The 23,517-nt window shown below is 37.8% G+C and overlaps 2 protein-coding genes and 1 pseudogene across 2 annotated transcripts in view; all 3 read right to left on the reverse strand.

Annotated features, from left to right (window-relative positions):
- The window catches only part of AGBL3 (AGBL carboxypeptidase 3), a 42,334-nt gene extending 30,853 nt beyond the window's left edge, over nt 1–11,481 (reverse strand). The window contains exons 1-3 of the mRNA XM_087934679.1: nt 11,401–11,481; nt 7,121–7,225; nt 4,219–4,279 (exon numbers count right to left, since the gene is read on the reverse strand). Coding sequence (XP_087790805.1) covers nt 4,219–4,279; nt 7,121–7,186 — 127 coding nt within the window. The 5' untranslated portion in view covers nt 7,187–7,225; nt 11,401–11,481. The remainder of the gene's footprint in view (nt 1–4,218; nt 4,280–7,120; nt 7,226–11,400) is intronic.
- A 744-nt stretch (nt 11,482–12,225) lies between these two features.
- PDE6H (phosphodiesterase 6H) lies at nt 12,226–21,472 on the reverse strand. The gene is made up of 4 exons (XM_026701929.2): nt 21,298–21,472; nt 20,305–20,487; nt 18,818–18,858; nt 12,226–15,903 (listed from the first exon to the last, which is right to left on the reverse strand). Exons 2-4 carry the CDS (start codon nt 20,442–20,444, stop codon nt 15,827–15,829), a joined length of 258 nt encoding a protein of 85 aa, XP_026557714.1. The 5' UTR covers nt 20,445–20,487; nt 21,298–21,472; the 3' UTR covers nt 12,226–15,826.
- Nucleotides 17,446–17,575, reverse strand: LOC113438291 (U2 spliceosomal RNA; annotated as a pseudogene).
- Nucleotides 21,473–23,517: the final 2,045 nt, after the last annotated feature.

Genomic DNA, 23,517 nt, shown 5'->3' on the forward strand with positions numbered 1-23,517 from the left:
CCACCGAAATACAAGGGAGCGCAGCCAAATCCAGTCCAGTCACCATCCACTCAGAGGAGGTGGTGAGTGAAGAAGACCCCGTCGAGCACCTAGAAGTTCATCGACTCAAGCCATCCAAGCAGCCACAGGTAGGAACTAGGCCTGGGAACAGCAACACGTCCAAACACATCCTGTTGTGCCTCGCCTGCGGGGGTTCCCATGCCAGAACGACTTGCAGGTTCAGGAACGTCACCTGCAACAATTGCGGCAAGAAAGGCCACATCGCCAGGGCCTGCCAGGCAACACACGTGGCTCCACAAAAGGCAGCATCCTTTTACTCCCCTCCGGGGCCACCCAGGCAAGTAGAAAATTGTTACACGTGCTACCAAGCTAACCACACTTTTCTGACACCTAATAAAATCACGCTTTCTATCCATTTAGAAGGTAAACCCTGTCTTATGGAAGTCGATACCGGGTCAGCACTCTCGATCATCTCATGGAGCACGCTCAAGAAACTACGACCCAACCTGTCCAGAAACCAGCTCCAGAAGAGTCGTCTCACCTTGAGGGACTACCAGGGAAAGAACATCCCAGTACTCAGAACAGGCAAGTTCCTTGTTAAATTCAAATCCTTTAAAGGCCATCTGCCTTTAGTGGTGGTAGATGGTACCCTCCCTAGCCTTTTGGGGTTGGATTGGTTCCCCTATCTCGGCCTCAAACTAAAAAGGGAGAAGTGTGCCATCGCCACTAAGCAGGTGGACTTTCTTGGGTATAAAATAGACGCCTCAGGCATCCACCCAGTGGAATCCAAAGTCAAAGCCATTCACGAGGCACCCACTCCTTCTTCCAAGTCAGAGTTACAGGCTTTCCTGGGATTGCTAAACTTCTATGCATCGTTCCTACCCCACAAAGCGTCAGTAGCAGAACCGTTGCATAGACTTCTAGACAAAAACACTCCATGGTATTGGGGACCCAAAGAGGATTACGCTTTTAAGGCAGTTAAGTCGCTGGTCACCTCGGACGCTGTCCTAATACAATCTGACCAACACCTTCCTCTAGTCTTAGCAGCAGACGCCTCACCTTTCGGGATCGGGGCTGTCTTGAGTCACAGACTGCCCAACGGCTCTGAAGCCCCAATTGCCTTCTTTTCGAGAACCTTTTCAGCAACTGAACGTAACTACAGCCAAATTGACAAAGAGGCCCTAGCCGCCGTAGCTGCGGTCAAAAAATTCCATGAATTTCTTTTTGGTCACAATTTCGAACTTGTCACAGACCACAAACCACTATTGGGGCTTCTCTCAGGTGAAAAGCAGACACCGCAAGTCTTGTCACCTAGGATGACTAGGTGGACCTTATTCCTGGCGGCTTACTTGTACAAACTAGTTCACCGTCCAGGAAAACACCTTAGCCACGCCGACGCCCTCAGCCGCTGCCCGTTGCCAGCACCCGTGGAGGACCCGGCCCCGGTACATGCCATTTTTGATGTCAGTGAGTTCAACCTTCCAGTCACTGCTGGCGACATCGCCCTCCACTCCAAAAAAGACAAACTTATCGCCCAGGTTCTGGACTGGGTACGGAGGGGGTGGCCGGGCAGCGATCTCTCAACTGAATTCTCACCGTTTAAAACCCGCCAGCAAGAGCTTTCCAGTTTGCAGGGCTGCCTGTTATGGGGGACCAGAGTTGTCATTCCAGAACCACTGCGCACACCCGTCCTGAAGGCGCTGCACGAGGGACATCCCGGCATCGTCCGGATGAAAGCGTTGGCTCGGAGTTACGTCTGGTGGCCGGGCATGGACGACGAAATAGCAAAATGGGTAAGCTCCTGCCGTCCCTGTCAGGAATCCAGGCCAGCACCGCCAATCACCACCCCAACCAAATGGGAAAGTGCCAACGCACCGTGGTCACGTTTGCACATTGACTTGGCCAGGCCATTCCACGGCAAGACTTTCCTGGTGGTCGTTGATTCATTCTCAAAATGGATCAATGTGGCCCTCCTACTCGCGACCACCACCCGAGCAATTGCCCAGGCTCTGACCCGCCTATTTGTTACACACGGTCTGCCTGACACCATAGTCTCAGACAATGGGCCCCAATTTACGTCCACAGAATTCAGTCAGTATGTCACCAACCTGGGCATTCGACATATCCTGACGGCTCCCTTTCACCCCGCTAGCAATGGGTTGGCGGAGAGAGCCGTTAGGACAGCAAAAGAGGCGTTGGCAAGATTCACTCAAGACGACTGGCACTCCAGACTCTCTCGTTTTCTTTTGAGCCAACACTCAACCCCATGCACTGTCACAAATAAGTCTCCAGCCGAGCTACTGATGGGCAGACGTTTGAGGACGGTGTTAGATAGACTGCACCCCCACTATTGCCCTGACACACCAATTGGTTCTAACAGTAGGGTCAGGAGTTTTGTATTACAGGACCGAGTGTTTGCCCGGAACTACACGGGCGATCCGTTGTGGGTACCCAGAAGGATCGTTGCCATCACCGGTCCGAGATCATACCGCATCCAGCTGGAGGACGGGCGCGTCTGGCGGAGACATCTGGACCAGATAAGAAGTCGCCAGAGCGAATTTGCCAACTCCGGCCCAGGGACTCCAGGGACACTCCAGTCGCCGCTCCTGAATCCGAGTTGGGACCACCAGAGTGACCTGCCTCCGCCGGCCGAACCGAGGGAACGGACGGTAGACCGGGACCGTCCACCAGAGTCGCCAGCCTTACCGTCCAATGACACTACCAGGTTACGTGACGATGACAGTTCAACAATCCAACCTGAAGACTGTGGTCATTCCCAGACTCCAGACCGAGTTCCAGATCGACCCTGTGCTCCCGCAAGCCCCGTTCCTGACTCACCGAACTCTGTGCCACTTTGTGTCTCACCAGAATTGCGCCGGTCAGGGCGCTTGCACAGTCCACCCGTTTACTTAAAAGACTATTCGTGTTCGTATCTGGGGGAAGGGTGTTATGTCCCGGACTGACACAAGTTCCCCATCAGGTCCGTTCCTTCCGCTGGGGCGCCAGCAGCCCCCATTGGCTGGCTCCCTTCGACAGCCGGTTATAAAAGCCGGCTGCGAGGTCGAGCCAGCTGCTGTTCGCTGGTAGGTGTGCCTGGTTAGAAGCAGATGCGACAGCCCCCTTTATTCCCCTGAATAAAGTGTGTTATTGGAATGCTCTGGTGTGGCCTCCCCTTCTTTCCGATCTATAACAGTCATGTTTTTCAGAACTTGGATGATATCAATGTATATATAACAAGACATGTAACTGAAAATGAATGTATCAAAGTCTATTGTAATTAGTTTTTGTCAGGGAAAATGTAGTGAGTGATTCCATATGCTACATAAATAGTTAAAACTAGACAAAATAGATGAATGTGTACACCTTGCTGAAATGTTTGATTAAGGTAAGAAAACAATTGGGGAAATCTGAAGATATACAAATGCTGGCAGAAAGCAGGAATTACACGGTTTTTGCAAGGAATAAATGTTTGCTGAATGAAGTAGAACAAGTTTCTATTCACAGTCCACTGGAAATTAGATATATCAGAAAAATTGAAACAGTAACTTAATGCAATAGGAATGGTGTACTTAACAAGTATAAATAATAAAATAACAGATAAATTCAGGAGTGAATGGAAGCTAAATGAATATGTAACTAGTATTAAATAATTATGCTGAGATAGTTTGGTCATAAAGAGAGAATAACCCAAGCTGGAAAACAAACATGTACAGAGTTAATGAGTTAAGAGAAGGGGACAATCAAGGACATTCATAATTAAATGGAGATGATAACTTCCTGAAAAACTGAGAGGGAAGAAATTTAATGAAGAAAAGGCAATTCATGAAAAAGAAGATGGACACAATCAAAGCAAGAATACTTTGTAAGGCTTGAAAAGTATGGCGAGACAGTAAGTATTGTTATGTAAATTAGAATTAGATATATTTTCTTATCATCATAGCTTTAACATATATAGATTACAGTTTTTGAATTCCTTTTCTGGGCTACTAATTAAAATTCCAGTTATGATCAACATATAGGTATGTTATTCAGTATGTTATTTCTTAATATAAGAGATAATTCATCAACAAAAAAAGTGAGCACAATTTCTTCAGATGTGTTCCAATATATTTAGAAGGTATTATGTATGCCAACCTTTTGTTACACCTACATGGCAATTCATTTTTAATGTTATCCATATATGTACCCTCAGTTCGCAAGAAATAGAACTATTCAGACCTGCAACAAATGCACACTGCTCAAGATCTTCGGCTACGTATGGGATAAAGGAATCATCATCCTAAAATACAAATAAAATAAAAGGGAAAATGTGATTCTTTAATGCAAAATGAAAATTAACAATTTGGTAAAACAATAACTCTTAATAGAAAATGCATGCTTAATTTTTAATTTTGCAGGACAAAACTAGAAAAACCAATGAGATGAAAAGAAAAATAGATCCCAGGCTTTGGAATGCAATATGAAAAATATCCATATTATTAGGCATCCTGAACTACCAGGATGACCTATCCTACAGCATCAAATAGGGTGACTGTGCTCCAGTACTTTCTCTTAAATGTTGCAATATGGTGGGATCTCAGACACATTTTTCATGATAGCCCCAACCCTTCTGAAAAATCTCCCCTTTGAGATTCAGAGGGCTCCCACCTGATTAGTTTTGTGAAGCTAATGAATGAAGGTTTGGTTCTTTACCCAGGCATTAGGTTAGATGGAAATGAGACCAGCAAATCTAAATCTAAATGTAAAGTTGTTTGGATATTGTGGCATATAAATATGTTGTGAGACTCTTATAGAAATGTATTGCTATATGAGCTATTGAGTGTCATTGTGAGCTGCCTGAGATTATCATGTATAAGGTGATCATATAAGTTTCCTCAATAAATAAATACAGGTTAATCCCAGTATACATTTGGTAAAGCGCACAGGATGAATTGCTAGAGATCAAAGCAGAGAGTAATATTTAAGTCAAACTATTTGTATCTTTTAGTTGTATACAATAATAGACTACAATTCCTATCACAGTAGTCTCAGCATTTCACAGGGGTGGGAGGAGAAGGAACTGTAATTCAACACATCTTATATATATGGTAAGGCAAGATTACTATGAATTAAGATTACTGCTCTGAAGTACAATATTTGAGGCTTCCTACACCAGGTAGATTTTGCCCATCTGGTACAAACAGGCTGAGAGAACTTGATGAGGTTACCCTCTTAGAGGTCAGGTGAAAATCTAGAGGAAGACCTTTTCAGCGCGAGCCCCTTAATCGGCAACATTTTATCATTTGGATTGAAGAAGACTATTGACATTATGGCCTACTAATGAGGCTATAAAGGTAATCCTGTCTTGTATAATAGATTCCAGACAAGTGCTCAGGTCTAGTTTGCTAAGGAATGACTGAAGTATATTTTTATAAATTTATGTTGTGATTGTTAGATCACTGTTTTATTATTTTGTTGTTTCTATTAGATCATGATCTGCTGATGGAGGTAGCATAAAAATGATGGTAATAAAGAAGTAAATATGAATAAATTCTATTTTCTACTAAAGTTATTAAGCACAAGGAAATATTAATTATTTATAGAAACCTTCTGGATATGTGGCATTTAGTTTACTTTATTGCCGCTGTATCTTGTACAATGAAATTAAATGCCATCTTCAGTGTATATCATACATAAGAAAACCATAAAAATAAAACAAAAACACCCATCCTTCACTTTCTATACAATTGAATTGAGAACCCCTGATACTGCATTAGTATTACACCGTACAGTAGAATTCAGTATAGTTACTGGGCTGGGATAGAACCTGTTTTTCAGCTTATTTGTCCTTGTTTTTATTGTTCTGTACTGTCTGACAGATGGTAATAGTTCAAAAAAAGGATGCCTAGGATGAGATGGATCTTTCAGAATGTTTTGAACTTTCTTAAGACAGCGGGAGCTATAAAGCTCTTTCAAGGAGGGGAGAGGGCAACCAATGATCCTCTGAGAAATGATGTTGACTCTCTGGAGTGCTGTCCTATCTGCCACTGTGCAATTGGCAAACTATACATAGGCGCAGTAAGTAAAAATGCTCTCTATAGTGCAGCAGTAGAAGATCACTAGCAATTTGTCATTCAGTTGTTGTTTCCTGAGAAGTCTCAGGTAGTAAAATCTCTGCTAGGCTCTTTTGATCAGTGCTGCAATGTGAGCATCAGGTCTTCTTTTATGATAAGACCCAAAAACTTAAAACTGACCACTTGGTCCACTTGCTCTCCATTGATAATCAAGGGCTGGATGTCTGATCTATTATTTTGTAGTCCACCATAAGCTCCTTTGTCTTATTGGTGTTAAGGACCAAGTTATTGTCTCCACACCATGAAAGCCACCGGTCTCGATATACTCATTCCCGCCCCTCCCCTCCTGGAGATGAGTCCCACCACTGTTGTATCTTCTGCAAATTTAATAATAGTATTACTGGCGTAAGTGGGAATGTAATCATGCACGTAAAGAGTATAGAGTAAGGGACTCAACACGCAACCCTGTGGTGTACCAGCATGAAGAATAAGGGCTGATGAGGTAGATTACCTAATCTGACCCTTTGTGAGCGGCCAAACGGGAAATCCATAATCCAAAGGCAGATTGAATAAGAAAGCCCAAGGTTCATAAGTTTAGACATTAGTCTATGTGGAAGAATTGTGTTAAATGCAGAACTAAATCTACAAAAAGCAACCTCACATAGCCTCACTGCAATCCGTATCCATTTGAATAGGAGAATGACTACAAATATTCTTTAATTTAATCTACAATTTTGGGATTAGTACATTTGGATTTTATAAACTGCACAGATTTATAAATTGAATGTAAAAAATGTAATGTGGAAAAAATACTGCACAGATAATGCAAGGAAGTGCACACTGTATATTTTAAATAATTGTTATAGTATCTATTCCCTAGGCAAATGCAATTTAAATTCATATGAGGAAATATCCAATAGGAGAGGATTAGTTATCTATGCTATACTCCCTTTAACAAATAAATTATTATATAGCTTAGAATCAGCTTTGTTTGAAGTGCATACAAGCCCTGTAATTAATTAATTAGATATTAGAAGAATATAAAAAAAACTGAAGGTTAAACATACTGAGTTGTAATTTTCACTGGTTAATTGTTCTATGTACTGCTTGTCCTTATTTGACTCTTCGGACATAATCTTCTGAAACCAGGCCCTTTATTTTTCCTCCACAGACTGAAACACAATCAAAATCAATCAATCATTATATTAAACACTGCAAATATACAACCTCCTTTGTTAGTATTTCTAAAAATGTGTTAGTTAAGCTATTGAAAGCTTTCACTATAGTAGTATAACATATTGTAAAAACAAATAAAATTATTAAAAATTAAAGATTAAAAATGCAATTTAGAGAAGCAACAATTAAAATTGAAACAGACTAATTAAAAGTACTACATATCAGATGAAGTTCTAGAAATTAAAAAGCTTTAGGCTGAAACAGATGCTACATGGACAATTCTGGAAACAGCATTACTTATCTTGGAGTACCTACTTCAAATGACCCAACCCAAGTAGGCACCTGAAACATTGGGAGTAGCAGAGGTGGTTCAGCAGGTTCTGAACAGTTCCGGAGAACCGGTAGCAGAAATTTTGAGTAGTTTGGAGAACCAGTGGTAACATTCCCCCAGGAGTGGGGAGTGAATGGAGATTTTACAGTATCCTTCCCCTGCTATGCCCACCAAGCCATGGCCACAGAACTGATAGTAAAATTTTTTGAATCCCACCACTGAGGAGTAGGGCCTTACTTTATGAAGTCAGGACTTTAAAAAGAATACATGTCGCAGATATTCTTCCACATAGTACAGCCCCAAGACATAATCGTACTGGAAGAAAACTGGGAACCAGTAAGTATAATATGTACTGTCATTACCATGATAATACACAATTCTATCTTATTTTGTACCAACCTAAATATTTTGCATAAATATTCAGATAGCCCCATGAACAATCTTGTAATATCCTTAAGAGTTGTCTGTTATATTCCCCACCAAAAATATTAATAATTTTCAGTCACTTGGATTTTTGGGTGTTGATAGTAATTTGAATTATAGTTTTAGTTCTATCCTTAAATCATATAGGTTTTCCCTCACTCTTATGGAATATTCCCACTTTATTTAAATATTTCATTATTACTATATTAATGGGTTTATAATTGAGGAAAGCACATTTTTCATTTATTCGATTAGGCCACATTTGACTTTTTAAATTATAATTTATTTTTATGTTTACTTTTTTGTCATTTTGCCATCTTTACCCTTCTTTTTGTTTCCTTATTTTTAATGTTTCAAATAATTTGTAAATTGCTCAGAGTTTTTGGGAGTCAGCCAGCATATACAGGTAATAAATTATTACAAAATTATTATTTTATGCCATGTGAGGTCTACAAAGATGTATCCATAGAAACAGAAAAGTATGACAAAGTGACTGCCTCTTCTGTACCACATTTCCTGCCTGGTAAAATTTCTTAAAATCTACTAATATAATGCTTTCAAACCTCAACTTTTAAATATATTGGTAAAGAAAAAGCTAGTAATTTCCATTGTCTCTCAGTAATGTTATCCTTTGACAGCAAGACATAAATCAAGAATAATGATCCACTGAAGGTGTAACCGACTAGAAAATCTAAGGATTTAGGGCTGCCAGTCTTGTGGTTACTTCATATATTTATACTGGTTGAGGATGAGAAAAGGACATTGTCATGAAGAAAAAAGAGGTTGTTGTGCTGATGTAGGTGCAGTTGGGGCAAGGTCCTGTGACAGCTAAGCCCAACAGAGTCTTGGGTACTTCAAAGATGGACTTTGATTACGCTACAGTTAGAAGGCAGGCAGAGAAGCATCTGAGAAGGGTGGATACTTTTTAAAAGAGAATTCCAGCTTTAAAGAGCCATGTTATTCAGCCTAAAATACATGATTGTATCTGCAAGCAATTATTCTGCTTGAAAAAAAAAGTATTTTTGCACAAGGATGGGTATATACAATGGCGGATTAAGCCTCACTGGTGCTCTAAGCACTGACAAATCTTGGTGCTCTCCTCCTTTGTACATACTGTACAAGCGAAGCCATATTTTCAACTTTGTGGTGCCCCCTTTGGGCCTGGTGTCCTAAGCATGTGCTTAGTCTGCTTAATGGTTAATACACCACTGGGTATATAATTCTCCCATCTGAAAGATAACCCTTAGTTTAATTCCTCAGCTTGTGACAGCTGATAAAAGCTGTGATTTAAACTAAAAAATCAACAGATTGCAATTCTGTTCCTAGTGAACATCAAAACATTATGTGGGTCCTTGTTGCTCTCTTGAGCCCTTCCTTGTTTTCTTTCATTACCAAGTTCAAGTTCAAACCTTTATTGTCAGAGTACAACATGTGTACAATGATTTGCCACACCCAAATAGATAACATCTTCAGTGCTAAAAGGGAGTTGGATTTTTCTCAATTTATATACTAATGGCTTATCCTGTCAGTGTGGGTGGAAGTGTTCTTGGTGGTTCCTTCATTAGGCTTTTGTTTACTGTTAGCTTGTTTATCAGAGTATGTAGTTCCTAGTTGGGCAATGAAACATCTGCAGGAAAACAACCAATCACAGAGAGGCACCAAGGACATCACAGTTCAACTGTGAGCTACAAATATTCTTCTCTATCAAAAGCAATATGCAGATGCATACTTTAAGGAAATGTTTCTCAATCTAAGTAACTTTAAGATATGTGGACTTCAGAGTTTCCCAGGAAATTCTGGGAATTTAAAGTTCACACTTTTTAAAGTTGCAAGACTGAGCAACACTGCTCTAAGGTTTTCCTATTTAATAAATCATCAACTCTGCAAAAATGCTAGTTAAAAAATTTCTAGGTAATTTCTGCTAGATGGAGATCGATCCAATTAAATAGATGGGATTTATTACATCAAAATGGGGTTTTTTCAGCAGGTCAATAACTGTAATTATTTCAGGAGTCCTAGAGAAAATCCAAAGTACAACTTGAAGGCATCACAAGTCCTATTTGGTTGAACATGGAAGATTATGGCCCACAATTCAGTAGATGAGTCTGGAAATTATCTCAGATCATAATCCATCAAACAGATCCTCCCTCCCCATCTCACTTGCATTCTGAAGAATTCAAAATCTTCCATTGCTATTAGTCGACAATCTGCTTGGCTTCATAGAGCTATCGCCTTTACGTGGGGGGATTGGAATCCACAGCCTGCTGTGCTTTTATTTATTTTATTTTATTTATTTTGTCAAGCAATTATAAGATAACAGGTATAAGTATAAACATAGTTATGGATACATGAAATGGATACATATAAGAAAAATAAAAAAGAAACAATAGGACAGGGACAGTAGGCACGTTGGTGTGCTTATGCACGCCCCCTACAGACCTCTTAGGAAAGGGGTGAGGTCAATAGTAGACAGTCTAAGGTTAAAGTTTTTGGGGTTTGAGGAAAAAAACCACAGAGTCAGGTAGAGTATTCCAGACATTGACCACTCTGTTGCTTAAGTCGTATTTCCTGCAATCAAGTTTGGTGCAGTTTACCTTTAGTTTGTATCTATTGTGTGCTCTTGTGTTGTTATGGTTGAAGCTGAAGTATTTATTGACAGGTAGGACATTGCAATGTATAATTTTATATACTATACTTAGATTGGACCGAAGGCGGCGTAGTTCTAGATTTTCTAGGTCTAGAATTTCAAGTCTGGTGGCATAAGGTATTCTGCAATTTTCCGTTACCTCCCGCTCATTTAGAATCATTCGAGCTCAGCGTTGCACACTTCCACCGTGCTCTCTTCCCTCACCTTGTATGAACGCGTGGCTGCTGATTCCCCAGTGCCGGGGAAAGAAGGGGAATCCCTAACCTCGCATGGCTAAATTTCAGTTTCGACCTCAGCATCCAGCCCGCAGCAATGTCAAACCGCTGCGCTGCCAGGGCGTGGCCTCGGCACCCTCTCGTGGCCTGTGATGGCGGCGGCGGCGGCGGCGGCGGCGGCAGCGGCAGCCGTGAATTCCAACAAGGAGACCGTTACTATAGCAACCCCAAGCGAGCCGGTTCTTTCCTAGAATCGTTCGCCTTTTCCGCTCCTTCTCCCGGGAGGCACTTTGGTTTTATGGAAAGGCAGCCCCGCTTTCGCGGCAGGAGAGGCGAGAAATAGATGCCTCCGCTTTCCCCCCGAAAACGGGCGTAGGACTCGAAGCAGAAAAGGAGAAAAAAGAGGAATATTTGACTATCTTTTTCTTAATTAGCTTACACTCTTTGGTTGCACTGCGCCCTGTTCTCAACTCTGCTACTTACAGGGAGAGGGAATTGGTGAAATCGCTTCCCAGAAGCACAAGGGGGAAAAAGATTGCCGAGAAATGCGCTTACCTGCATGGTGGCATTGTGAAGATTGTGCGTTTCCCTCCCAGCCTTCATATCCTGGGAAGATCCGGCCGAGATTGACAAAAATTCATCTCAGCTCTGAATTCCCATGCAGCAAAAAGCAGAGGGTTGTAGTTGTCCGCATTTCTGCACACTGACATAATCGGCCACCTGTACAAGTACAGAGCCTGTCATTTGAACAGGTACATTAACCAAAAATTTATGGGAGAAAAAAATTGGGTATATATGTATTTTGGTTTTGACTTGACTTTGGAAGCATTTGGCATGTCTGCACTGCCAATTGTACTGTCAGTTATATACCTATAAGTGCATCATATGTGACATAATTTTTAGAATACGTAAGAAATTTGAACCAGCCCACAAACTGTCATTTCCCATTATTTGTGTAAACATAGAAAGTTAACGCTGAAATAGATTTGGGAAGAGCAAGGAATTTTATTAAATGGAAATGTTGCTATGCATAGAACTGTTGAGTAAATTTGCAGCTGTTTCTGCTGTTGTCTTTTTATGTGCTTATAATTTTACATTACATTTTAAAATCAGCTAAATTGAATAGGAATAAGATTGTGACTGAAAGAATCCTAATTCTTGAAATATAGTAAATATTTTTTACAAGTAATGTTAAATTTATTTAAGTAGTGTGATTTGTTTGCTTACTGTAGGTAAACCTGGAAATTATGTTTCTAAAGCACTAGTATGGATCATTGGAAAGAATAACAAAGATTTAATGTTTATGATTCAAAAATGTAAATGTGATGTGAGAAGCAGGATAAGAAAAAAAAGCAAATAAATAATACAAATGAGTTATAATAGTATAAATCATATTTTTATGTATCATTGGAAAAGTGTTTCTAAAGATCTTTGCAGCTTGTTCTTATACATAGCCTGCCAAAGGAATAAATACAAATTATGAAATTTAGAATCTACCAAGCTTCCCTTCCATGGACAGAAGACAATCCATGGGAAATGTGAACTAGTAATCTATAGCTTTCAGTAAATGAAAAGAAATGGGATCTGTCTTATTCTGCTCATGAACATTTTGAGAATAGTTGCTTATAATTTCACATTCAATTAATATCAGATTATTAAAATATAATCATTAACCACACTTTAACATTGATCTTATATAAACAATAAAACCAAATCCACACTTTGGTTCCCTACGCAAACACAAATGTTTTATTTGCTTATTTTTGATTCTGAGTGATTCTGTCTCTTAGAGCTAAGCAGAATTTGTGACTTGAAATCAATTTAGGAGAGCAGACAGGGTATTGCTTTCTTATCATAGAATATAGTTCTTATCATAAAATATAGACCAGCTCAGTGAAGATATTTTTGCCTCTGTTATTATAATATATATTTCTTTTCCTCCCTTGCACTTTCTAGATATGTTGAATTATTACTCCCATAATAACAACTGAATTATGGGAAATGTAGTCAAGCACCTCCAGAGAACTCAGATTTAGGGAGTCTGAAACACTTTCAGTAGTTCTTTAGCGTACACTGTTGGATAATATATATATATAGTACAAAAGAGGTTAGGGACCCAGTTTTATAAATTATTTATATTAACTCTGGTGGTTTCCGTGGTGATACACTTATACTAATGGCATAAGATACTCCAGGGAGCCTGATAATGCAGTGTATCTCTTTCATGTGCAAATATTCACATTGGTTTATACTGAATGTGATCTGATATCCAATATATATATAAAAGATAAATAGAATAGCATTCATTGATTCATTTGGAAGATCTCTATTGAAATTGTGTCAAATTTCTAAGTAAGCTTTCATAAGATGCTTGTAATGAAAGTTGACGCTGAAGCATATTAAACACCTATTATATATGTTAGGATACCAGCAGCCAGATTTCTGACTCTACCCCCCTCATTCCTATAGGAACAACTTTTTTTGGAATTAATTACTATTCCCTTTCTTTCTATCATTTTACATGAGGAATGTTATTGATATGAAGCATGTATTAGTTTTAAAAAGAGAATTCTATCCAAGCATTACTGCAATTTTTAAAACAAGTTTATAGTAAAAGAATGAAGGCATATTTATATTCTTAACTATATTTATAAATATTAGAAGATGAAGCCATGACTGAGACACCATTACCTCTTAGGTAATTGAGAAGGAGAATTTTATTTATTTATTTATTCAGATAAATATTATTTGAACTATAATTCTAAACACATTTGTGTGGAAAAAACTCCATTTTCCAGTCTATGTGATTGCTTTCCAATTCATTTCAGTGTGTGTCTGGGTTGCCATATAAAAATATAGTAGGAAATAAGGGATTCAGAGAGCAGAGAAATCAGGAATTTCAGGGGAAAACAGAATAAAAAGTATAATTAGAAAACATAAAATAAAAACATTTAAAAATGCAAAACAATTTGACCTAGAAGCCAATTAGTAACTCAATGGCAAACGTATGTTCAGAAGTAATCATATATATGTAAACTAATGGCTTGCTATTTTAAACTTGGGTAAGATAAGCAGTGTAGAAATTGATGGAGTGATGAATAAATAAGTAAATAAAATAGTCTCTGACAACCCCTATCTTTCTTTAAAAGGTACAAATCAAAATCAACAGTAAAAGGGAAAAATAAATACACCCCAAATATGCAATGGTGAAATATTATAACATACTTCATCCTGAATGTCATATAGAAGACATTTAAGATGAAACCCTACACTATACAGAAATCCGTCAGTTCAGTGGCCATGCTGCTAATAGGACAACAGAGCATTTCCAGATCCAGAATATCAGATATAGAGGATTGGTCTGATCTTCCTTCTGATTCACCCTTTATTTGTTTTCATTAATAAAATAAGATATATATGAGCTTGCTGTCCTTCAAATATTGCTGAAGTGCAACTCCTAAGAGATTCTATCAACATAGATGATGAGGGATTCCGAGAGTTCTAAATCAACAATATTTTCAACTTTACCCTAAAGCAAAGATTCATCCTAGAATTTTTTGGGTCTATTCCAAGTGAACAACGAAGTATAAAAAACTACACAGTAAAACTTAGTGGTGGAATAAAATTAGGAGAATATATAATAATAATCAGATAAATAGTAATATTTACTGGAATTGTGTACCACAATTGCAAGGGTAAAGTGGAATAGATGACCAACAGCAATAACAACATAAGCAGCTATGAGATATCTAAGATGTGCTTCCATAAATAAATGGAGTGTCCAAATGGATAGGTCTTATATTATCAATAAAAGGCACCGTACCACTATTCTGCTTTTCCTTTTCTTAACGGACATTTTCTGGCAAGGAAAAAGATGTAGAAAATATTTGAGAGTTAAAAACAATAGATTATAGATCCACCAAAAACTTACGTGAATATAATCAGCCATTTGAGAGTAAATGTTGTGTCTGGAAGCACCAATAAAAAGCTTGAAACCATTGGAATCTATATGCTACAGTACAGCTTAGCTGGTTCACAATAAAGTTTTCTTCAGCTGTGTAAGGGGGGAAAGCATTAGTGGATTGAACTGTGTTTTAAAATGTTCCTCCAGCTAGCTTCAGTACAGAACGCCGTACATATGTGAATACGCATCAGTCATCTTCATGCGTGTTGTGCAGTCGCCTCTATCACTCTACCCATTAAATTTGTCGCTCTGATTTTTGTTGCTTTCCTTCTGTAAAAATTTTCTTTGTGTCTTTTTAACCCTTTTTACTACAGTGTGCATGAATATATATTTTCCTCGAATCTTAATTTGGTTTCAGAGTTTTCGTCTTAAAATTCTTAGTTCCTGCATTGCGGTTTGTTCTTATGCCCATTTATATTTCTTTTTGCGTCTTAAAATTCACTTGTAATTAAATAATTAAATGTTACTGTTTTTTTCGGGCATTTCATTTTCTTGCCATTGAATTTTGTTTTCAGTGGTCACTGCATTTAAGTGTCTTGAATAAATTAGATAATAATGAAATATGTGTATCACGAAGTTTGGGAGTAAAGTGATGGGTGGCATCAGAATTTTTCACACAGTTGAGATATGGGAAAAAGACTGGAAATAAATTATTTGCATTGATATGTCCTGATGGCAATTTTAAAGAAAACAAAAAACGTGTTTGCATAAATTGAAGAATTATTTCCCTGTGTTGTGATTGAGAGGTTATGTTGGGAGAGTGGGGAGATGATAACTTCCTCAATGGCTCAAGGGGGCGATTCTTTCAAAAAGGTTAACAACCACTGCTTTAGAAGACTTTCATAATTTTCTGAAAAATGAATCCAAGACCAAAGTTTCACATTGCTGATCCTTATTTACAAAACCATCTGTTGTGTAAAATGTTAATATTTTAAATGGAAGGATGAAAACGAGAATTGTTTGTAACCAAGATAGGAGCTTCGGATGCCATCAGAGACAAGCAGGAATTTTGGTTGATTATATTATTCCAAACTGTGCCAATTCATGAAGTTCCAGATGGCTAAAAGCTTCCCAGGGGCAGATGACAGTGATATCTGCAAATGAGACAAAGAAATTTCTGCAAGTGATCAAACTATAACAAGGTCATATAAGAAGGATATTTGTGAGTTTTAACTTCATGCAAAAATATCTCATGTTAACATTTTTCTTAAAATGTAGTTAACTTCATTATTATAATGTGACTAAAACAGGATTACTCAACACAATAAAAATATTATTATATAACAAGTTAAGCAAAAATTGCTCTAAGCTAACAACAGTCAATTATTAGAAGAAATATCAGTAAGAGACTTAATTCAAATGTAACTAAAATTGTTGGCTACTGAAATGATAGTTTTTGGAAAATTGATATGAATAAATGAATATAAATTTGTTAATTATCACTAACTTTTATTCAATATTGTGAAATCAGAAAATGACAGTCTTAAAATTGTGCTCAGAGGATCTATATCTTTCTTAACAAGGAAAACTAAACAATTTTGTGACAAACAGTAATGGCATTCAAGAAGAATTTAGCTATTCTTCTGGAGGTCATTTCTAAGGTGACTTTAAAGTGTACATTTGCACAGAAAATGGAAGTAGCCCTTAATCTAACATATGCTATTAGTCAGATTAGGAATTGATGGCTATTTTGTTCTATTTCTGGTCTGAAATGTCATACAATTTCATTTCTAAAACCATTATACATTATTTGCCAATTACAAGTCCATTTATTTTATTTTTGAAGATATCAGCTATTTCTTTTTTGTTATGGTGTCTCATAAAAGAAGGCAGGAGAAAAAACTAAAGGCATTTCTGAATCCTATCAAAATATTTTTGCAGTATACGGATGTTCTGTTAGAGTCATAAGTCCAGCTCTAGTGAATTTTGCCAGTTCTTGCATTGTATTTGAAACTTTTATAACTATATTTCTCATCTGAAATTGTATACTGTATATGGTACAAATGACCAGCTTTTAGTGACACATTATATGAATTTATTTATTTGTAACAACTGATATAGCTCCCCAATTTTTTTCCACAGACAAATGCAGCAAGACAAGTATTCTCCTTTTCTGACCTACTAAATTATTGAATAAAGGAATATAATTAAATTTGTGCAGTACCAGGCCATTGAGAATACACACTTAAAGGTCTCTGATTTTTCTAGCAAGTGTGGATAAAAGAAATTTCATTGGGCTTTTATTTTATTTCCCTTCCATTAATATGAACGGAGAACATTAATCTGGTCAAACAAAAAGCTTGCCAGTAAGGTAAACATAGGTTATAATTGGCTGAAATAAAAGCCTTCCAGACCGATCACCTCCTTAATAGGTGAGTGCTGTACTTTCAGGTAATCAGTGTGGAATATATACTAGTGCCTTAGTTACATTTTAACTCTTTCAAAACTATATGCGGTGAAATTTTGCATTGTGATTTCATAATATCAGATCAGATTCAGTATCTTCTAGAATAATGGAAAGTTCCCCAAAGGAATTAAGGAGGCCATCAATTAAAATATTGTAGCCAGAATTTGAAATATAAGAACTACATGCATGATTCTAGAAAGGCTAGTCTAGATTTCAAATGAAATAAAGAACAGGAGGTACTTTGAAGAACATGAAGTCCATGAAGAACATAACATTTTAAAAAATCCTTAATAATTTAGATTATATTGTGTGGATAGATTCTCACACACTTGATCTTAGCCAAAAGGCCGAGAAGCGATGTGGATAGATTCTCAAGAAAGTCATACTGCATTGATGCCAAAGTTAGAAGGTTACATATGACAAAACGAGTGTTTTAAATCGGGTCACCAACCTTTTGGACCTCAGGGACCATCAAACTCATAATTTTAAATCCCGTGGACCACTAATATGAATTTTGACTTGATGGTGGCTTGCTGATGTTTTCCCAGGGTTTCTGCAGAAAGTAGCAGAGACCCTGGGAAAATCCCCCAAAAAGTCTGCAGGAAAATTCCGCACATCATTTTCCTACCAATTGATCATTCTTTATTTGGGATCACAGGATACCATTTCCAGCTCTGTTCTCGGGGGTGGGGGGGAGAGACTTTTGGCTTCATGCAAGGAAAGCAGCAGAAGCAGCAAAGGTCTTTCTTTCTCTCCCCCAAATTCCGCCAGAAATGAGTCTTTGTGAGACTTGTCATGCCGGCACATCTTCTTGGAGCAGGAAGCCTTGCAGAGTCCCAAAGACGAGTTTCTGGCGGAGTTTGGGGGAGAGAAAGAAAGACTTTTACTGCTTTCCTTGCATGCAGCCAAAAGCAAAAGAAAGAAGGAAAAAGAAGCAGCCCGGTGGCCAGGCACATGGGGCAAGTGGGGCAAGTTCCCCTCCGTCCTTTCCCCTCTCCCCTCACTACCTTGTGTTGTTTGCAATGCAAGCGATGCAAGCCTTGTGTTCCCATGGAGCCTGGATTAATTGCTTGGGGGGTGTTCTGGGGGTGACATTTCTCTGTGGACCGCCAAAATTTTCTTGCAAACCACCAGTGGTCTCCAGCCCACTGGTTGGTGACCACTATTTTAAATTGCATTCAGAAGCTTATTGGCATATAATCTAGGCCTTAAGCACACATTTAATAGGCTATTGGGCATTAGTACTTATAGGAAATTGACTACAACATTTTGTATCGTCTGACTGGAAAGGCACCCTATGTACAGTGCACTGCAGTACTCCATATATGTGCTGATAGTGACTGGAATAAGAATTGAGTTGAACACTGTTTTTAAATCAGAGGCTTTTCAGATAGGTGGCATGTAAAGGATAGATCAAACTGCCAGTTTGTTCTGACCTATATAGTGACCTGCACCAGCCAACTGATTAATTTCTCATAAAAATGGTTTCTGCAAAATTTACTGATTATAGGTAGGAGATTAATTAAGTGAAGGAACCAAGACATAACATTCTCTATATTAAATAGTCTGTATTAATAACACAATTTTCCTATATTATTTACCAGTTCCAAGTCCTTCCATTCCTGGAATATCATCTCCAAAACTTTGGACAAAGAAAGCAGAGAAAGAAGATGAATTAGACGGAGGAGGGAAGGAAGGAGGAAAAAAAAACCATATACACACAACAATACTTTTTTCCTAACCCAATAGCAGAATGACAAAACATTAATATGTAAGGACTTTTTCAGTTCTAGGACTTGAATGTGATTTTCATTAGGATGTTACATTTGAATTATCATGTTTTGCCATTCAGTGTTCTGATCTAAAATATAGACTCTCTGGAAGTATAATGCAAATTAAGATATAATCTATTTCTTGAAATTACATGCTAATTGTTTAGGTCAGAGGAATTAAAGCCCCCTTAATGTCTAATGAACTTTTAGTGTTCAAATTGGCTACCTTAGGAAATAACCGAACAGAATAGGAAATACTATTTCAATTAAAAAAACAAAGACCAAAGCAAATAAACACTATTCTTGCAGCCCTTTGAAAATGTTTCTGTCATCATACCACCCTGATTGACTTTATTAACATAGACATCTATGCACATATCACGGGTGTCTTATCTAAGACTTAAAATATAAAACAATTAAACATAGACATATGTCCCATTTAAATATAATTATATATGTACACATTTAATATGTAAGCCAATACTAATAGAGGTACTGGTTTTGGTAAGTACAGTAGTTATTCAATTTGATAATTCAGAAAATTTCATCATTCCATTTTATAAGTAGTCCAAGAAATGGAACGAATTTTATATCTTTAGTTCTGAAAAGGGTACTATGTTGACAGCTCTTACCAACTACATTACACTTATCAATTCCATTTACAATACAATCCTACGTATACATGCTCAGAAATAAATCCCATTATGTATCATGGGGCTTATTTCCTTGCACTTTATTAAGATTGCACCAAGATAGCTGTAACACTTGCAACTTATATTATGGTTTGAAATCTAGAATAATTTCTATGTATTATCTCTATATATTCATTTAAAATGAGAATTAACACAAGAAAGATGAGGAAGAGAATTAAAGGCAGCAGTAAATGAAGGAAGAATACACACTCATGCATTCTCACAAAAATATGTTCATTTACATGCATATTCCCCCTCCCACCAAGAATGTGTATTTTTACTGCTATTCATATTTAACTGAAAGTTCAACTGGACTCAAAAACCTTATTTCTAAGGAGGTATGTACAGGGTTGTTTATAATGAAGAATAGGGAATATTAGGGTCATGCCTCTAGTAACTGTAACTACTAAATACTTATACGCTAGTAAGTGTAATTGGGCATTATCAAGATGCCAGGCATCCCTGACACAAGAAGTCTTTGAAAAAAACCAAAGACTATAGTAGTTGAGAATTAGGAAAGTTAAGAAAGCCACTGTTTAAATCTTCTGGAAGGAACAAGTTGGAGAATGCTGTTGCAAAATCTTCAGGTACGTAATCATTTGATTTCTGGATAGTAATGCCTACCCTTTTACTCCTTTCTTGGGAGGCTTGCTCTTGAATTGTCTTGTTTGCCTTTGCTTGAATTTAGGAGGCCCCTTGCGTGGGGTAGTTGGACCTGTTGATTCTTTTGTATTCAGGTTAGCAGCTGCAGCATTATCAGACATCTTGAGTTACAGTAAGATACTTGGCTTTTTAAAATTCTCCTTTCTAAAAGAGAAAATAATGCCATTAATAATGTTGGAGAAGAGAGGTCATATAACATTTGATGCAACAAAGATTGAAAATTCTAACTAGTACAGCGTCATTATACACTTCAAACTAGATAGACTAATTAATGCTGTTACATAATGCTATTTCTCTCTTTCCTCCCAGCCACTTGAAACAGAGGATATGGTTTTTTTCTTTTTTGTTGTTCACTGCATACATTTGTATTTCTTCTTGATCAGTGATAAAATCACCCCTGAATTTCAAAATGGATAAAATTTTAGAGCAGTCAGTACAGGTAGCCTATGCCAGATTCTTCGCTAAATTTAATGAGATTGCACCAATTATATAAACACAAACTGACCTCAAGATCTCAAGGACTACACAATTTTTTCTTTGTATGTGAACATGCTATTTAAAGATATGGCAAAATATGGGAACAATTAAAGTGAACTTATTTTGCTTGTCTTCACATGAAAAACAATGGGTAAGAAAAAACTCTTTATTCTTAATGAAGGTTCTCACATTCTACTTTAAGTCACATAACAATAATTTCCTGCCAACACCAGAAACATCAATGAGTTCTCTACAACGACATTGCCTCATTATAAGTCAACGAATCTATTTCTAGATGGCGTTCATCAAATCAGACCACACTTTATTTATATACTTCAAAGAAATTATTTAGGAGTTCGACATCACTATAGTACAGCCTATCGCTAACTGAATCTTCTCCACTCCACCACTTGCCTACCTATTGATGTTTGGATTTTTTTCTCAATGTCTTAGCCAAAAAATTATTTACAATCTTACCTTATTCAAGAAATGTCTAAAGTGATTCTTCTAATAAAATTGCTTACAGTTCTTGGAAATACATATAATCCTATGATGATCAAATCAATGTAGGTAATAGCAGTGAAGTAAGACTTGAAGACTCCTGTGCAAATGATGTTCTTTCTTTTCCCTGCCCTCCTCAACTCAGTGTAATTGCCTCTGACATATCCTTGTTTAGCATAGGAGTCAATCCATCTTGTTTGCGTTGATAGCTAATTTTACCTAGTTTAATCTGTCCCCAGAAGGTTCTTATCATGATGCTATCAGATGGCAACCTACTTCTATGTTAATCTTCCTCCTGTTTGTTGACTTGTAAACAGGAATGCTTCTATGCTAATTGGATTTAGTTTCTTCCTAATCCATTCCTTTTTCAGCTTTAATCTCTGATTCCTTAGGAAAGGCAAAATAAATGCTTGGGCTGATAGTTTTAACAAGGCTAGACAAAATACTTAAATATATTTCTAATATATTTCATTCAGCTTCCTCCCCCCACCGCCCCCCACCCCCAGTTTAATAGGAACATTTTGCTAGTTCATGGAAAGATCAACTGGTGTTATTTTCTTTTAAAGAAATACAGATAAAACAGGAAAAAATAGAAGAAAAGTAGGAAAGATAAAAAGTGTTGAAAACAATGGAGCAAAGAAAAAGAGAAAAAGAAAACAAAATAGTTAAAGATGTGATTTCCAATCTTCTTTACAGCAGTTGTAGATTATAACACTTCCCCTCATAAATTATGTAATTACATAAATTACATAATATAGTTCCTTTCTTCCCATATACAGACATGGTAAATTCAGAAATCACCAATTCATTTTTATCAATTTTCATGAAAAACTACATAAGGGAAACAGCAACTACTACTAAACTATGGAAACTTACGTCTTTTTACAGTATTCCCAAATTACTGCATCAGATGCAAGGCTTATGCTTGCCCAATGTAGTATGATTAGCGTCACACATTTTTTGAAATTTAGAGTTAACTGATTTGATCAGTGAGTTTCTGAATTTTTTTGCACAAATTCACACATGAAATAGTGGAATGCTTCCTTGTCATTTCTTCCTTGAAATTAACAAGAATTTTGCCAGCTTCCTCTTTTAGCTCAAGTACTGTACCAAAATAATAATAAAAGGCTAATATTTTCTTTTTATGGGTCTATTTGTAGATGCTCTAGAGTAGACAGGTATGGAGGGGACTCACCTAAAGGAGTGCATACAAAAGTTCTATCTATGGAAAGGACAGAAAAGAAAGCAATAGTTATTTGCTCTCCTGGCATGGGTGGGAAGGATAAAAAATCAGGAACCATCAACGGCGGTCCCTTGGTCCAGAGAGAATAATGGGTGATCATTGTAGCTAGAGTAGAGAAAAGGGCTGAAAGTGAAAGGCAAATTTTAAGGTGGATTTATTTCCAGCCAGTTTTTAGCCAGGAGTCAAGTGGCATAAAGCTATGCAATGGAAAAACCTTGAGAGAGCTTACCTTTCAAAGCCTAAGAAAATTGGGAATTTTAATCTTCGCAGGCTGCCCAAAAGATACAGTTTTTCAAAAGTGTAATAACTAAAGAAATAAAAGGCAATAACAATGACATTAATAATTATTTTGGCCAGCTCTTGATCATTTCAAGTGTTGCTGTTTAGCTTTCTAAAGAAGCACAAGATTGAGGAAAATTTTTATTTGGCTAAAAGAGAAAAAGCAAACAACAAAACAAATGGAAAATCATATCTAAGAACCATTTAGAGAAAAATACCTGCTTGCTTGTTAGAGAGTTTTCCTACTGTCAAATAATATGTTCCACATCCAAAAGGAGATAAGCCACATGTGACTAAAACTGCTACATATACTGAGCTACTGTCATGCCCCTGGTGGAGACTGACTCTGAGGGAGAGGAGGAACAGCCGACAGGGAGTGGAAGGACAGGGAGTGGAAATGTGGCTCCGGAGGTTGTGGAGGAGGCTGGGAAAGGGCAGAGGCTGGCTGAGCAGTCAGAGGAGGTCAGACAGCCTGCGCCACATCCTCCTCCAAGCTGAGCCCCGCCGAATCAGCACCTCTGCCTGATGCCCGTTCCGCTGCAGCATTCGGAGCTGCCGGCGCATTTGGAGATGCGTGGGGATGGGGACGGGCTGGGCGAGGGGTGGAAAGGATGGGCGGCTTTGGGCTCTCTCCGCCGGCCAGGGAAGCAGTGCTGCCATCACCTTGCCTCCCT

Source organism: Pseudonaja textilis, chromosome 5, assembly GCF_049901715.1.
Source record: "Pseudonaja textilis isolate UNSWEBS1 chromosome 5, rPseTex1.2, whole genome shotgun sequence".
NCBI lineage: Eukaryota > Metazoa > Chordata > Lepidosauria > Squamata > Elapidae > Pseudonaja > Pseudonaja textilis.

Bases quoted from the DNA above. Each gene is read 5' to 3' on its own strand.
- PDE6H (XM_026701929.2), bottom strand. From the start codon at position 20,444: ATGTCTGATAATGCTGCAGCTGCTAACCTGAATACAAAAGAATCAACA. The intron at 18,859-20,304 runs GTAGGCATTACT...CTTTGTCCAAAG, and splicing joins CCCAAGAAAGGAGTAAAAGG to TTTTGGAGATGATATTCCAG. The intron at 15,904-18,817 runs GTAAATAATATA...TCTCATTTGCAG, and splicing joins AATGGAAGGACTTGGAACTG to ATATCACTGTCATCTGCCCC.